General features: G+C 44.6%; 1 protein-coding gene across 4 annotated transcripts in view; it reads right to left on the bottom strand.

Moving 5' to 3' along the window:
* The window catches only part of LOC132994402 (5'-AMP-activated protein kinase subunit gamma-2-like), a 47,745-nt gene that overhangs the window by 16,196 nt on the left and 14,049 nt on the right, over positions 1-17,500 (bottom strand). For 2 of the 4 annotated variants that reach the window (XM_061064731.1, XM_061064732.1), the window contains exon 5: positions 5,657-5,892. In XM_061064731.1, the coding sequence (XP_060920714.1) occupies positions 5,657-5,892 (236 nt within the window). Of the gene's footprint in view, positions 1-3,409; positions 3,757-5,656; positions 5,893-16,286 lie in introns of those variants that run through there. The other 2 variants (XM_061064730.1, XM_061064733.1) reach the window with 2 other exon arrangements.

The following is a 17,500-nucleotide window of genomic DNA, read 5'->3' as shown; positions in this document are numbered from 1 at the left end:
GATAGTAGATACTAAACAGTATACAGCAGATAGTAGATACTAAACAGTATACAGCACAGATAGTAGATACTAAACAGTAAACAGCAGATACTAAACAGTAAACAGCAGATAGTAGATACTAAACAGTAAACAGCAGATAGTAGATACTAAACAGTATACAGCAGATAGTAGATACTAAACAGTAAACAGCAGATAGTAGATACTAAACAGTATACAGCAGATAGTAGGTACTAAACAGTATACAGCAGATAGTAGATACTAAACAGTATATAGCAGATAGTAGGTACTAAACAGTATACAGCAGATAGTAGGTACTAAACAGTATACAGCAGATAGTAGATACTAAACAGTATACAGCAGATAGTAGGTACTAAACAGTATACAGCAGATAGTAGGTACTAAACAGTATACAGCAGATAGTAGGTACTAAACAGTATACAGCAGATAGTAGGTACTAAACAGTATACAGCAGATAGTAGATACTAAACAGTATACAGCAGATAGTAGGTACTAAACAGTATACAGCAGATAGTAGGTACTAAACAGTATACAGCAGATAGTAGATACTAAACAGTATACAGCACAGATAGTAGATACTAAACAGTAAACAGCAGATAGTAGATACTAAACAGTAAACAGCAGATAGTAGGTACTAAACAGTATACAGCAGATAGTAGGTACTAAACAGTATACAGCAGATAGTAGATACTAAACAGTATACAGCAGATAGTAGATACTAAACAGTATACAGCAGATAGTAGGTACTAAACAGTATACAGCAGATAGTAGGTACTAAACAGTATACAGCAGATAGTAGGTACTAAACAGTATACAGCAGATAGTAGATACTAAACAGTAAACAGCAGATAGTAGATACTAAACAGTATACAGCAGATAGTAGGTACTAAACAGTATACAGCAGATAGTAGATACTAAACAGTAAACAGCAGATAGTAGGTACTAAACAGTATACAGCAGATAGTAGGTACTAAACAGTATACAGCAGATAGTAGATACTAAACAGTAAACAGCAGATAGTAGATACTAAACAGTATACAGCAGATAGTAGGTACTAAACAGTATACAGCAGATAGTAGATACTAAACAGTATACAGCACAGATAGTAGATACTAAACAGTATACAGCAGATAGTAGATACTAAACAGTATACAGCACAGATAGTAGATACTAAACAGTAAACAGCAGATAGTAGGTACTAAACAGTAAACAGCAGATAGTAGATACTAAACAGTAAACAGCAGATAGTAGGTACTAAACAGTATACAGCAGATAGTAGATACTAAACAGTATACAGCACAGATAGTAGGTACTAAACAGTATACAGCACAGATAGTAGATACTAAACAGTATACAGCACAGATAGTAGGTACTAAACAGTAAACAGCAGATCGTAGGTACTAAACAGTAAACAGCAGATAGTAGGTACTAAACAGTAAACAGCAGATAGTAGGTACTAAACAGTAAACAGCAGATAGTAGGTACTAAACAGTATACAGCACAGATAGTAGGTACTAAACAGTAAACAGCAGATAGTAGGTACTAAACAGTATACAGCACAGATAGTAGGTACTAAACAGTAAACAGCAGATAGTAGGTACTAAACAGTATACAGCAGATAGTAGATACTAAACAGTATACAGCAGATAGTAGGTACTAAACAGTAAACAGCAGATAGTAGGTACTAAACAGTATACAGCAGATAGTAGGTACTGACTACTGACAGACTGAAGAGGTACTTGGCAATTCGGATACAGACTCAGACTGAACCAGCAGCAGACTCGGACTGAACCAGCAGACTCAGACTGAACCAGAAGCAGACTCAGACTGAACCAGCAGCAGACTCGGACTGAACCAGCAGACTCAGACTGAACCAGCAGCAGACTCGGACTGAACCAGAAGCAGACTCAGACTGAACCAGCAGCAGACTCAGACTGAACCAGCAGCAGACTCGGACTGAACCAGAAGCAGACTCAGACTGAACCAGAAGCAGACTCAGACTGAACCAGCAGACTCAGACTGAACCAGCAGCAGACTCGGACTGAACCAGAAGCAGACTCAGACTGAACCAGCAGACTCAGACTGAACCAGCAGCAGACTCGGACTGAACCAGAAGCAGACTCAGACTGAACCAGCAGCAGACTCAGACTGAACCAGCAGCAGACTCGGACTGAACCAGAAGCAGACTCAGACTGAACCAGAAGCAGACTCAGACTGAACCAGCAGCAGACTCAGACTGAACCAGCAGACTCAGACTGAACCAGAAGCAGACTCAGACTGAACCAGCAGACTCAGACTGAACCAGCAGCAGACTCAGACTGAACCAGAAGCAGACTCAGACTGAACCAGCAGCAGACTCAGACTGAACCAGCAGACTCAGACTGAACCAGAAGCAGACTCAGACTGAACCAGCAGACTCAGACTGAACCAGCAGACTCAGACTGAACCAGAAGCAGACTCAGACTGAACCAGCAGACTCAGACTGAACCAGAAGCAGACTCAGACTGAACCAGCAGAGCTGGAACCCAACAGCATATTTACAGTTTAACTGTTGATGTAACACTAAATGTAACGATGTGGTTTGATTTTAAAGTCTTATGATTGTTGATTGAATTTGAGATCTGTCAGAGGCTGATTCAGGGGAGACAATTAAATCGATTGGAGTATTTTTTTATTGTATTGTCCATTTAGTTTATTTTATTGGATTTTGCATTTGTTAATGGTGAAGAATGGGGGTAGGACTTGACAAGCCTAGGCTTCTTCCTATCCCTTTTAGAACGAGTCAAATGTGTATTATATTGTGTGGTATAAATTGGCTTTTTTTTTTTTTATACAGATTTTTGTTTTCATTTGTTTATTCATTTTCATCTATTTTTTTAATCGTTCGAAATAAATAAATAAATAAATACAATAATAATAAAAAACCACTTCATTTGTTGAATTAAAACATGCAGGTTAAAACCTCAAACAGTCCATTCACCAACTGGCTCCATTATAATGTAAATCATTACATATGGTTATGAGCAGCCTTTGCTGTAGCACATACGGGGAATATGAGGCGGTATTAAATGAATCATTTTAAAGCAGTCTGAATCATTGGTCTGAATCATTGGTCTGAATCATTGGTCTGAATGAGTTGAAGGGGTTTGGGTAGAATCAGGAGCCTGGTGTTACGGATAATTTCGTAATCAGATAATCAGGTCTCATGTTATTTATTAAAACTGTGATTTTACAGCAGCCGTGATTTACATTAAAATGTAAATGCAAAGCTGAGAAGTCACACTGTCCTAAATATTAACACGATGAGGTGGGAGAGATGTCTGGAATAAACATTTTGGATCATCGACATCACTGATGAAATGTTGCGCCGTTAGCTAACGTTAGCTCCTACCTGACAGACTCCGTTCATTCACCTGCTGCCTGCCGGTCTGTTTCTCCCTGATGTCGATATCAAGATTTATTTATTTTTTACCCAGAATCTCTAAAAAAATATCCTCACGGCTCCATCTTACATCTCTGCCCGATTGGAAGGACCTGCACTGCCGGGGAACAGTCGTCCTCTGTCGGCAAAGATCGCCTCTGTCCGCCGCTCAGGTTACAACAGCAGCTAACAAGCTAACGGCGCTAACTAGCTGCATTTCCGGTTTGAGAATTCACAACAAAAGCACGACTGTTGCGAAAATTACGTTTCAGCACAAGAGTGATAGAAATCTGACAAATATCTGAAAGTTTTATAACCTGTTTCAGAAGGAAAATAACTTGGCGACGAATTTGACTAAAATGAGATATTAAAGAGGACCTAAAGGGCAGATGCAATAAGATCGAGAAAAGGGGCTTGTTACTTTATAATCGGCTTTAAGTAAAATAAAAGAAAACACTTTTAATATTTAACTGAACTCATTTTTACTTCTATGGTGTTCGTGTTTGGGTCTTGCATCTCCATATTTGTGATTCTCTATCTTATTTTTGAAATCCGGTGTAGTTCTTGATACTTTTGTTAACTTGACGCTGCTTCATCATGTCGGCCGAGTGTGACCGGAAACAGCCGATCAGATTCGAACAAAGCCGAGGTTCAGTGCGTTAAGATGGCTCGGAGTTTTGGCATATTTTCCACTTTTTCTGAGTGAATTCTTTGACTTTTTAATAACTTATCACACTGATGCTGTTCCTGCTCACTGAGCGGGGTTCTGTTTCATGCAGAGGAATGATTTGTTTATGTGAGAAAGACAGTTTGATGCATCAGTTGAACATTAAATCAACAATATTTAATGTAGAGGAGAGAACACAACAGGAAACATTCCTTAACCCGAGACTATACAAGTGTTAGGTTACTCATTATGAGCAGAGCTGAGGAGTATTTAATAAGTATTTAATTATATCTGAATTATGTAAAGTATATAATTGGATATCAGCTGCATTGTTTTAAATCAAGTTATATTAACCAATAATACACAGAGAGCAACATAGGGTGTTGTGATACTAGAATTTTAAACTTAAATATGATTCCAGTTAAAATCCAATGACATCTGGGGGCGCTGGTGGCGCAATGGTTAGGGCGCGCGCCCCATGTATGGAGGCTGTCGTCTCAAGCAGGCGGCCCGGGCTCACATTCCACCCGTGGCCTCCTTCCCGCATGTTGTTCCCTACTCTCTCTCCCTGGTTTCCGACTCTATCCACTGTCCTGTCTCTCAATTAAAGGCACAAAAGCCCAAAAAATAAATCTTTAAAAAAATCCAATGACATCGATAAAACAGCACCACAAAATGTAACTTAAGTGTTAAACGCTCATGGAGTCATTTCTGGCAACACTTCCAACACCTGCTGCACACTGTGGAAAATGTACAAAATTTGAACTGGAACCATATTTAAGTTTATGCACAAAATGTTGCCAGCGTATTTCTGTAATTTAGACAGTGTGCGGGTGTCTACTTTCAATTTTTGATGGGCTCATTCCTCTCACGTGTTCTATGAACTAGATATGCAAAGTGTTTTCCTTCCTTCCTAATTCGAGTAAACCAAGCGATACTATCGATCGTTTAAAAAAAACAGAGACTGTTTTTTAGTATGAAGTACCTCCTTGGTGAGCACATTAGGTTTCACCACATATAGGAAGATTGGAGTTCCCCGATATGAAACCAAGAATTTCACCAGACGGCTTCAAGCCTCTGAAACCTAGACTCTCTTCTCCCAGCACTGGAGAGCAGCCCTCGCCGGGCAGCCCTGCAGCATTCTGCCCCCCAGATGGCTTCCAGAGAGCTGACCAATCAGAGGGCAGTGGGCAGGTGGGGAGGGGGGGGGGGGGGGTCTTAAAGAGACAGCAGCTGAAATAGTTTCTGAAAAGAGGGTTTTTACTGACGCCAGTATCAGATCAATCAGATCATGTAAATCTGATCTAAAGGTTTCACACAGTGACGACATGAGAGGTGAACATGAGGTCAAAGGTCAACATGAGGTCGAGATGGGAGCTTTGAGGAGAAATGTCCTAAACTTCTCTCTGTGTGTTGATGATGAGAAGCTTACTAAAGAATATGAAGTGTGACACTCAGCCCCGGTCTCCCCTATCACCGCTGTCGGCTCTCTTCATTTTTGAATCTGACTTTTTGTGGTAATACACACATAGTTACAGGATCTCACTCACCAGCCTCCTGACAGGAAGAGGCGGGGCCAGAGGAGGCGGCTGGAAGCAGCAGGAGGAGGAGGAAGAGGAGGAGGAGCGTTGTCCTGTATCAGGAGGTGAGGAGAAGGAGCGCATCCTCCTGGTCTCCGGGCGCCTCGGCTCCGTCAGGTAGGTCTCCAAACGGAAAACACTCACCTCCTCCTCATGGAGGAGGGAGGGGAGAGGAGGGAGGGAAGGGGGAGAGGAGATGCTGTGGGCTGGGAGGAGAGAGAGAAGAAGAGATAAAGAGAGAGAGAGAGTCAGTGTGTGAGTTTAAAATCCAGCATCAGGAAAAAAAGAGGAAATGCTGCCCCCTACAGGAGAAAGTGAGTTCCTGCCTGTCTGCACACACACACACACACACACACACACACACACACACACACACACACACACACACACACACACAGTGATAGTCTATATTTAGGTGTGATGGTTGTTTTTCTGTAACAGCTGACTGACAACATCCAGCCTTCTTGTTGTGTTCAGACCTGTATGACATCACGGGTCAGAGTGAACCAAATCTTTCAACTCTGTCTGCAATCTGTCCTCTCCCTAAAGACAGCAACAGATAACAGACTGTGTGTGTGTGAGTGTGTGTGTGTGTGTGTGTGTGTGTGAGTGTGTGTGTGTGTCTCTGGTTAAATGTGTGTGTGTGTGTGTCTCTGGTTAAATGTGTGTGTGTGTGTGTGTGTGTGTGTGTGTGTGTGTGTGTGTGTGTGAGAGTGTGTGTGTGTGTCTCTGGTTAAATGTGTGTGTGTGTGTGTGTGTGTGTGTGTGTGTGTGTGTGTGTGTGTGTGAGAGTGTGTGTGTGTGTCTCTGGTTAAATGTGTGTGTGTGTGTGTGTGTGTGTGTGTGTGTGTGTGTGTGTGTGTGTCTGGTTAAATGTGTGTGTGTGTGTGTGTGTGTGTGTGTATGTGTGTGTGTGTAGTAGAGAGTGAGGTACAAGGTAACCTACATTATTCAGCACTCTCTCTTTCTCACTCACTCTCACACACACACACACACACACACACACACACACACACACACATTTAACCAGACACACACACACACACACACGCACACACACACACACACACACAAACACACACACACACACACACACACACACACTCCTCTGCTGATAGGAAACTCTGAATAGTGTGGTGAGGGGAACACGAACCGACAGGCACTTTAACAGATTAGAGGGGATCTACTCACATGCACAAATACACACACACAAAGTAGAACTAAAGCCCCTTTCACACACTCTCAGGACCTGAGTGTCCTAAAAATGTTTAGAAATGTCAATCTCAAGTCATCTCATTTTACAAGTAATGACATTTTTCTCCTGGTGAGTTTATCCCATAAATAAAGCATCGGACAATTTTCAACTTCCAGGACTGAGAAAGGGAGCCTTTGCTAAACTGCAGTTCCTCCAGTGTCCACTAGAGTCTGTCTCCTGCAGTGAGTCAGTCCCCATAGAGCCCCATGTTAAAATGTCTAACTTTACAGCTGCAGTTCCTCCAGTGTCCACTAGAGTCTGTCTCCTGCAGTGAGTCAGTCCCCATAGAGCCCCATGTTAAAATGTCTAACTTTACAGCTGCAGTTCCTCCAGTGTCCACTAGAGTCTGTCTCCTGCAGTGAGTCAGTCCCCATAGAGCCCCATGTTAAAATGTCTAACTTTACAGCTGCAGTTCCTCCAGTGTCCACTAGAGTCTGTCTCCTGCAGTGAGTCAGTCCCCATAGAGCACCATGTTAAAATGTCCAACTTTACAGCTGCAGTTCCTCCAGTGTCCACTAGAGTCTGTCTCCTGCAGTGAGTCAGTCCCCATAGAGCTCCATGTTAAAATAAACATGTTTACATCCTGGTATAAAAACAGTTTGGGTCTCTAGAGCTCATTTCTCTCTTCAACTGTACGGGCTGAATGTTTATACAACTCACCTGTTTACATTATATTAAGGCTTAAAGTGATTTAGAATTTGGGGGAGTGACAGGTGGGAGCTGCTAGCTGTCAAAGCACGTTTATTTTGTCATGATTATTTCCCAGATGTCAGTTTGAGCCTGAACTGAAAGTTTCCAGAGTTCACTCCTCTGTTCTCTGTGTTCCCTCTCTGGCAGTACACACTGAACTCATCTGTACAGATTACAGCAGAGACATTAACCTAATCAAACAGCGTCTGACACAAACTGTGATTACAGGTTTAATTTGGGTGGGAAGAACGGCTCTGTGACGCACACCGACACACTGAGTCTTTCTGAGGATGATAAAAGGCTTTCATCTCATTTTAAGTTTTTAAGAGTTTTTGCTGTCTCAGTTTTATCCCAGAGGGCATGAGCTGATGATATCTGTTGTCTGAGAGGAATGATGTACCTGGACAAAAAATGTAAGATATGATAAACAGTAAATATGCCATCAAAGGTCACAGCTAGAAGAGTTCGATTTAAGCTTTGTACCTCCCTCCCTCCATTATTCATTCATGTCAGAGCTAGCCTCTAGCCGCTACCTTCTAGCTTTGGTTTCTTTATCTGTTTATGAAGTATTCTTTAGAGATTTTAGAGCACACATAACCCAACAACTTGACAACTTGTACTGTTTTGAGAAACACTTATTGTTCTTATGGTTGTCTTTTGTTGTCTACCGATCATGGACTGTGAAAATTAAACAATGTGCCCACCACCATGTTAGTTTACTAGAGCCAGAAGTGATCTTAAAGTATTACAAAGTTTTGAATGGTCAGTCACCATCTTATCTTAAAGAGCTCATAGTAATGTATTACTCCTCAAGAACATAATGCTCCCATAATGCAGGCCTGCTCATGGTACCTACAGTCTCTAAATGTACTATGGGAGGTAGAGCCTTCAGTTATCAGACCTGCTCATGGTACCTACAGTCTCTAAATGTACTATGGGAAGCAGAGCCTTCAGTTATCAGGTCTGCTCATGGTACCTACAGTCTCTAAATGTACTATGGGAGGTAGAGCCTTCAATTATCAGACCTGCTCGTGGTACCTACAGTCTCTAAATGTACTATGGGAGGTAGAGCCTTCAGTTATGAGGCCTGCTCGTGGTACCTACAGTCTCTAAATGTACTATGGGAGGTAGAGCCTTCAGTTATCAGGCCTGCTCATGGTACCTACAGTCTCTAAATGTACTATGGGAGGCAGAGCCTTCAGTTATCAGGTCTGCTCGTGGTACCTACAGTCTCTAAATGTACAATGGGAGGTAGAGCCTTCAGTTATCAGGTCTGCTCGTGGTACCTACAGTCTCTAAATGTACAATGGGAGGTAGAGCCTTCAGTTATCAGGTCTGCTCGTGGTACCTACAGTCTCCAAATGTACAATGGGAGGTAGAGCCTTCAGTTATCAGGTCTGCTCGTGGTACAGTCTCTAAATGTACAATGGGAGGTAGAGCCTTCAGTTATCAGAGCTGCTCGTGGTACAGTCTCTAAATGTAAAATGGGAGGTAGAGCCTTCAGTTATCAGACCTGCTCGTGGTACCTACAGTCTCTAAATGTACTATGGGAGGTAGAGCCTTCAGTTATCAGGCCTGCTCATGGTACCTACAGTCTCTAAATGTACAATGGGAGGTAGAGCCTTCAGTTATCAGACCTGCTCGTGGTACAGTCTCTAAATGTACTATGGGAGGTAGAGCTTTCAGTTATCAGACCTGCTCGTGGTACCTTCAGTCTCTAAATGTACTATGGGAGGTAGAGCCTTCAGTTATCAGGCCTGCTCGTGGTACCTACAGTCTCTAAATGTACAATGGGAGGTAGAGCCTTCAGTTATCAGGCCTGCTCGTGGTACAGTCTCTAAATGTACTATGGGAGTTAGAGCCTTCAGTTATCAGACCTGCTCGAGGTACCTACAGTCTCTAAATGTATTATGGGAGGTAGAGCCTTCAGTTATCAGACCTACTCGTGGTACCTACAGTCTCTAAATGTAATATGGGAGGTAGAGCCTTCAGTTATGAGGCCTGCTCGTGGTACAGTCTCTAAATGTACAATGGGAGTTAGAGCCTTCAGTTATCAGACCTGCTCGTGGTACCTACAGTCTCTAAATGTACTATGGGAGTTAGAGCCTTCAGTTATCAGGCCTGCTCGTGGTACCTACAGTCTCTAAATGTACTATGGGAGGTAGAGCCTTCAGTTATGAGGCCTGCTCGTGGTACAGTCTCTAAATGTACTATGGGAGGTAGAGCCTTCAGTTATGAGGCCTGCTCGTGGTTCAGTCTCTAAATGTACTATGGGAGGTAGAGCCTTCAGTTATCAGACCTGCTCGTGGTACAGTCTCTAAATGTACTATGGGAGGTAGAGCCTTCAGTTATGAGGCTTGCTCGTGGTACCTTCAGTCTCTAAATGTACTATGGGAGGTAGAGCCTTCAGTTATGAGGCCTGCTCGTGGTACAGTCTCTAAATGTACTATGGGAGGCAGAGCCTTCAGTTATCAGATCTGCTCGTGGTACCTACAGTCTCTAAATGTACAATGGGAGGTAGAGCCTTCAGTTATCAGGTCTGCTCGTGGTACCTACAGTCTCTAAATGTACAATGGGAGGTAGAGCCTTCAGTTATCAGGTCTGCTCGTGGTACCTACAGTCTCTAAATGTACAATGGGAGGTAGAGCCTTCAGTTATCAGGCCTGCTCGTGGTACAGTCTCTAAATGTACTATGGGAGTTAGAGCCTTCAGTTATCAGACCTGCTCGTGGTACCTACAGTCTCTAAATGTATTATGGGAGGTAGAGCCTTCAGTTATCAGGCCTGCTCGTGGTACCTACAGTCTCTAAATGTACAGTGGGAGGTAGAGCCTTCAGTTATCAGGCCTGCTCATGGTACAGTCTCTAAATGTACTATGGGAGGTAGAGCCTTCAGTTATGAGGCCTGCTCGTGGTACAGTCTCTAAATGTACTATGGGAGGCAGAGCCTTCAGTTATCAGGTCTGCTCGTGGTACCTACAGTCTCTAAATGTACAATGGGAGGTAGAGCCTTCAGTTATGAGGCTTGCTCGTGGTACCTTCAGTCTCTAAATGTATTATGGGAGGTAGAGCCTTCAGTTATGAGGCCTGCTCGTGGTACCTTCAGTCTCTAAATGTACTATGGGAGGTAGAGCCTTCAGTTATGAGGCCTGCTCGTGGTACAGTCTCTAAATGTACTATGGGAGGTAGAGCCTTCAGTTATGAGGCCTGCTCGTGGTACAGTCTCTAAATGTACTATGGGAGGCAGAGCCTTCAGTTATCAGGTCTGCTCGTGGTACCTACAGTCTCTAAATGTACAATGGGAGGTAGAGCCTTCAGTTATCAGGTCTGCTCGTGGTACCTACAGTCTCTAAATGTACAATGGGAGGTAGAGCCTTCAGTTATCAGACCTACTCGTGGTACCTACAGTCTCTAAATGTACAATGGGAGGTAGAGCCTTCAGTTATCAGGCCTGCTCGTGGTACAGTCTCTAAATGTACTATGGGAGTTAGAGCTTTCAGTTATCAGACCTGCTCGTGGTACCTACAGTCTCTAAATGTACTATGGGAGGTAGAGCCTTCAGTTATCAGGCCTGCTCGTGGTACCTACAGTCTCTAAATGTACAATGGGAGGTAGAGCCTTCAGTTATCAGACCTGCTCGTGGTACCTACAGTCTCTAAATGTACTATGGGAGGTAGAGCCTTCAGTTATCAGACCTACTCGTGGTACCTACAGTCTCTAAATGTAATATGGGAGGTAGAGCCTTCAGTTATGAGGCCTGCTCGTGGTACAGTCTCTAAATGTACTATGGGAGTTAGAGCCTTCAGTTATCAGACCTGCTCGTGGTACCTACAGTCTCTAAATGTACTATGGTAGTTAGAGCCTTCAGTTATCAGGCCTGCTCGTGGTACCTACAGTCTCTAAATGTACTATGGGAGGTAGAGCCTTCAGTTATGAGGCCTGCTCGTGGTACAGTCTCTAAATGTACTATGGGAGGTAGAGCCTTCAGTTATGAGGCCTGCTCGTGGTTCAGACTCTAAATTTACTATGGGAGGTAGAGCCTTCAGTTATCAGACCTGCTCGTGGTACAGTCTCTAAATGTACTATGGGAGGTAGAGCCTTCAGTTATCAGGCCTGCTCGTGGTACAGTCTCTAAATGTACTATGGGAGGTAGAGCCTTCAGTTATCAGGCCTGCTCGTGGTACCTTCAGTCTCTAAATGTACTATGGGAGGTAGAGCCTTCAGTTATGAGGCCTGCTCGTGGTACCTTCAGTCTCTAAATGTACTATGGGAGGTAGAGCCTTCAGTTATGAGGCCTGCTCGTGGTACAGTCTCTAAATGTACGATGGGAGTTAGAGCCTTCAGTTATCAGACCTGCTCGTGGTACCTACAGTCTCTAAATGTATTATGGGAGGTAGAGCCTTCAGTTATCAGACCTGCTCGTGGTACCTACAGTCTCTAAATGTATTATGGGAGGTAGAGCCTTCAGTTATCAGACCTACTCGTGGTACCTACAGTCTCTAAATGTAATATGGGAGGTAGAGCCTTCAGTTATGAGGCCTGCTCGTGGTACAGTCTCTAAATGTACAATGGGAGTTAGAGCCTTCAGTTATCAGACCTGCTCGTGGTACCTACAGTCTCTAAATGTATTATGGGAGGTAGAGCCTTCAGTTATCAGGCCTGCTCGTGGTACCTACAGTCTCTAAATGTACTATGGGAGGTAGAGCCTTCAGTTATGAGGCCTGCTCGTGGTACAGTCTCTAAATGTACTATGGGAGGTAGAGCCTTCAGTTATGAGGCCTGCTCGTGGTTCAGTCTCTAAATGTACTATGGGAGGTAGAGCCTTCAGTTATCAGACCTGCTCGTGGTACAGTCTCTAAATGTACTATGGGAGGTAGAGCCTTCAGTTATGAGGCTTGCTCGTGGTACCTTCAGTCTCTAAATGTACTATGGGAGGTAGAGCCTTCAGTTATGAGGCCTGCTCGTGGTACAGTCTCTAAATGTACTATGGGAGGCAGAGCCTTCAGTTATCAGATCTGCTCGTGGTACCTACAGTCTCTAAATGTACAATGGGAGGTAGAGCCTTCAGTTATCAGGTCTGCTCGTGGTACCTACAGTCTCTAAATGTACAATGGGAGGTAGAGCCTTCAGTTATCAGGTCTGCTCGTGGTACCTACAGTCTCTAAATGTACAATGGGAGGTAGAGCCTTCAGTTATCAGGCCTGCTCGTGGTACAGTCTCTAAATGTACTATGGGAGTTAGAGCCTTCAGTTATCAGACCTGCTCGTGGTACCTACAGTCTCTAAATGTATTATGGGAGGTAGAGCCTTCAGTTATCAGGCCTGCTCGTGGTACCTACAGTCTCTAAATGTACAATGGGAGGTAGAGCCTTCAGTTATCAGGCCTGCTCATGGTACAGTCTCTAAATGTACTATGGGAGGTAGAGCCTTCAGTTATGAGGCCTGCTCGTGGTACAGTCTCTAAATGTACTATGGGAGGCAGAGCCTTCAGTTATCAGGTCTGCTCGTGGTACCTACAGTCTCTAAATGTACAATGGGAGGTAGAGCCTTCAGTTATGAGGCTTGCTCGTGGTACCTTCAGTCTCTAAATGTACTATGGGAGGTAGAGCCTTCAGTTATGAGGCCTGCTCGTGGTACCTTCAGTCTCTAAATGTACTATGGGAGGTAGAGCCTTCAGTTATGAGGCCTGCTCGTGGTACAGTCTCTAAATGTACTATGGGAGGTAGAGCCTTCAGTTATGAGGCCTGCTCGTGGTACAGTCTCTAAATGTACTATGGGAGGCAGAGCCTTCAGTTATCAGGTCTGCTCGTGGTACCTACAGTCTCTAAATGTACAATGGGAGGTAGAGCCTTCAGTTATCAGGTCTGCTCGTGGTACCTACAGTCTCTAAATGTACAATGGGAGGTAGAGCCTTCAGTTATCAGACCTACTCGTGGTACCTACAGTCTCTAAATGTACAATGGGAGGTAGAGCCTTCAGTTATCAGGCCTGCTCGTGGTACAGTCTCTAAATGTACTATGGGAGTTAGAGCCTTCAGTTATCAGACCTGCTCGTGGTACCTACAGTCTCTAAATGTACTATGGGAGGTAGAGCCTTCAGTTATCAGGCCTGCTCGTGGTACCTACAGTCTCTAAATGTACAATGGGAGGTAGAGCCTTCAGTTATCAGACCTGCTCGTGGTACCTACAGTCTCTAAATGTACTATGGGAGGTAGAGCCTTCAGTTATCAGACCTACTCGTGGTACCTACAGTCTCTAAATGTAATATGGGAGGTAGAGCCTTCAGTTATGAGGCCTGCTCGTGGTACAGTCTCTAAATGTACTATGGGAGTTAGAGCCTTCAGTTATCAGACCTGCTCGTGGTACCTACAGTCTCTAAATGTACTATGGGAGTTAGAGCCTTCAGTTATCAGGCCTGCTCGTGGTACCTACAGTCTCTAAATGTACTATGGGAGGTAGAGCCTTCAGTTATGAGGCCTGCTCGTGGTACAGTCTCTAAATGTACTATGGGAGGTAGAGCCTTCAGTTATGAGGCCTGCTCGTGGTTCAGTCTCTAAATGTACTATGGGAGGTAGAGCCTTCAGTTATCAGACCTGCTCGTGGTACAGTCTCTAAATGTACTATGGGAGGTAGAGCCTTCAGTTATCAGGCCTGCTCGTGGTACAGTCTCTAAATGTACTATGGGAGGTAGAGCCTTCAGTTATCAGGCCTGCTCGTGGTACCTTCAGTCTCTAAATGTACTATGGGAGGTAGAGCCTTCAGTTATGAGGCCTGCTCGTGGTACCTTCAGTCTCTAAATGTACTATGGGAGGTAGAGCCTTCAGTTATGAGGCCTGCTCGTGGTACAGTCTCTAAATGTACTATGGGAGTTAGAGCCTTCAGTTATCAGACCTGCTCGTGGTACCTACAGTCTCTAAAGTTATTATGGGAGGCAGAGCCTTCAGTTATCAGGCCTGCTCGTGGTACCTACAGTCTCTAAATGTACAATGGGAGGTAGAGCCTTCAGTTATCAGGCCTGCTCATGGTACAGTCTCTAAATGTACTATTGGAGGTAGAGCCTTCAGTTATGAGGCCTGCTCGTGGTACAGTCTCTAAATGTACTATGGGAGGCAGAGCCTTCAGTTATCAGGTCTGCTCGTGGTACCTACAGTCTCTAAATGTACAATGGGAGGTAGAGCCTTCAGTTATGAGGCTTGCTCGTGGTACCTTCAGTCTCTAAATGTACTATGGGAGGTAGAGCCTTCAGTTATGAGGCCTGCTCGTGGTACCTACAGTCTCTAAATGTACTATTGGAGGTAGAGCCTTCAGTTATGAGGCCTGCTCGTGGTACAGTCTCTAAATGTACTATGGGAGGTAGAGCCTTCAGTTATCAGGCCTGCTCGTGGTACAGTCTCTAAATGTACTATGGGAGGCAGAGCCTTCAGTTATCAGGTCTGCTCGTGGTACCTACAGTCTCTAAATGTACAATGGGAGGTAGAGCCTTCAGTTATCAGGCCTGCTCGTGGTACCTACAGTCTCTAAATGTACAATGGGAGGTAGAGCCTTCAGTTATCAGACCTGCTCGTGGTACCTACAGTCTCTAAATGTACAATGGGAGGTAGAGCCTTCAGTTATCAGGCCTGCTCGTGGTACAGTCTCTAAATGTACTATGGGAGTTAGAGCCTTCAGTTATCAGACCTGCTCGTGGTACCTACAGTCTCTAAATGTACTATGGGAGGTAGAGCCTTCAGTTATCAGGCCTGCTCGTGGTACCTACAGTCTCTAAATGTACAATGGGAGGTAGAGCCTTCAGTTATCAGGCCTGCTCGTGGTACAGTCTCTAAATGTACTATGGGAGTTAGAGCCTTAATTTATCAGACCTGCTCGTGGTACCTACAGTCTCTAAATGTACTATGGGAGGTAGAGCCTTCAGTTATCAGACCTACTCGTGGTACCTACAGTCTCTAAATGTAATATGGGAGGTAGAGCCTTCAGTTATGAGGCCTGCTCGTGGTACAGTCTCTAAATGTACTATGGGAGTTAGAGCCTTCAGTTATCAGACCTTCTCGTGGTACCTACAGTCTCTAAATGTACTATGGGAGTTAGAGCCTTCAGTTTTCAGGCCTGCTCGTGGTACCTACAGTCTCTAAATGTACTATGGGAGGTAGAGCCTTCAGTTATGAGGCCTGCTCGTGGTACCTTCAGTCTCTAAATGTACTATGGGAGGTAGAGCCTTCAGTTATGAGGCCTGCTTGTGGTACAGTCTCTAAATGTACTATGGGAGGTAGAGCCTTCAGTTATCAGGCCTGCTCGTGGTACCTTCAGTCTCTAAATGTACTATGGGAGGTAGAGCCTTCAGTTATGAGGCCTGCTCGTGGTACCTTCAGTCTCTAAATGTACTATGGGAGGTAGAGCCTTCAGTTATGAGGCCTGCTCGTGGTACAGTCTCTAAATGTACTATGGGAGGTAGAGCCTTCAGTTATCAGGCCTGGTCGTGGTACAGTCTCTAAATGTACTATGGGAGGTAGAGCCTTCAGTTATCAGGCCTGCTCGTGGTACCTACAGTCTCTACATGTACTATGGGAGGTAGAGTCTTCAGTTATCAGACCTGCTCGTGGTACAGTCTCTAAATGTACTATGGGAGGTAGAGCCTCTCTTTCTTTGTAATCGTTTTGCTTACTGTCATCCAGCGGGCCGATGGGCTCTGACCTCCCCCTACTCATCTCTCTGACCTCGTCTCCCTCCCTCGTGTCCGTCTGTCCGTCCCCCTCCTCGGTGCAGGATGTCCTGTGTCCTGTCCGTCTCTGCATCAGCTCCCTCCTCTTCCTGTTTGACAAAGGAAGCATTTGGACGTACAGGATCCCGTAGGGCTCCGACCGCCGCCGCAGCGTCCGTCTGTCCGCCTCCTTCTGCCTCCTGTCCTTCTGTCCTCCATCTCTGTCCTCCACCATGACCCACGAGGTGGACTTTCTCCTCTCTTTCACTCTGCCTGACTCCGCCCTCTTCCTGTCTCTCCTGTCTTCCTCGCCCATGTTCGATTCAGACCCCCGGCGGTCTTTCTTTCTGTCGCTCTCGCTCTTCTTCTCCTCCGTCTTTTCCTCGTCCTCGGTCCGTCCACACGGATCAGACTTCCTCCTCAGCATCCGTTGGTGTGTGTGTCTGTCTCTGCTCTCTGTCTGCCTCACCTCCTCTTCATCTTCCTCCTCTTCCTCATCGCCTCCTCCAAACGGTTCGCTTCTCCTTCTCCCCGTCCATCTCTCCTTCTCCTTCCACTTCCTCAGCATCAAACTGCTCAGACGCTTCATCGCCATGGCCGCAGTTAATTAAAAAACAATAAAAATCTTTAAAAGACTTCAGCCTTAAAATGACTTCATCCTCTTTTTACAGAAGAAATGTCAGACAGAAAATGAGACTTAAAGGATTTAAAAGGATTTGACTGACATAAAGAAATGAAAGTGGATAAAACTGTCAAGTCACCAACTTCAACAAAATCCACCAAAATGTCAGTGTTGTAACGTGTGTTTGTTTCCAGGTATGAAAGCTTCACCAGCTGTGAGCCAGCCTGAATGTCAACCTGCTCTGATTGGCTGCTGCAGAAAGCTGCTTTGACTTTTTGTATCAAAAAGTTTCCAATACACTGAGTCACAGTCGATTCCTTTATCACAGAGATTAGAGACAAACCTGAGAGCGTCCGACCGTGAACTCTGATGTCAAACTTTAAAACCTTGAAACAGGAAATCAAACTCCAGACGAGCTCCGACGTCCTCACACTGCTGCTGCTATCAAATCCTGGAGGAAAACAACGTGTCAGACTTCCAGCTTGAGCAGGTCAGACAGACAGGTGAGCAGGTCAGACAGACAGGTGAGCAGGTCAGACAGACACAAAGGCTAACT

This window comes from Labrus mixtus, chromosome 19, assembly GCF_963584025.1.
Source record: "Labrus mixtus chromosome 19, fLabMix1.1, whole genome shotgun sequence".
Classification (NCBI taxonomy): domain Eukaryota; kingdom Metazoa; phylum Chordata; class Actinopteri; order Labriformes; family Labridae; genus Labrus; species Labrus mixtus.
The sequence above is the reverse complement of the archived record's forward strand: the minus strand, read 5'-3'. Positions and strand labels throughout refer to the sequence as shown.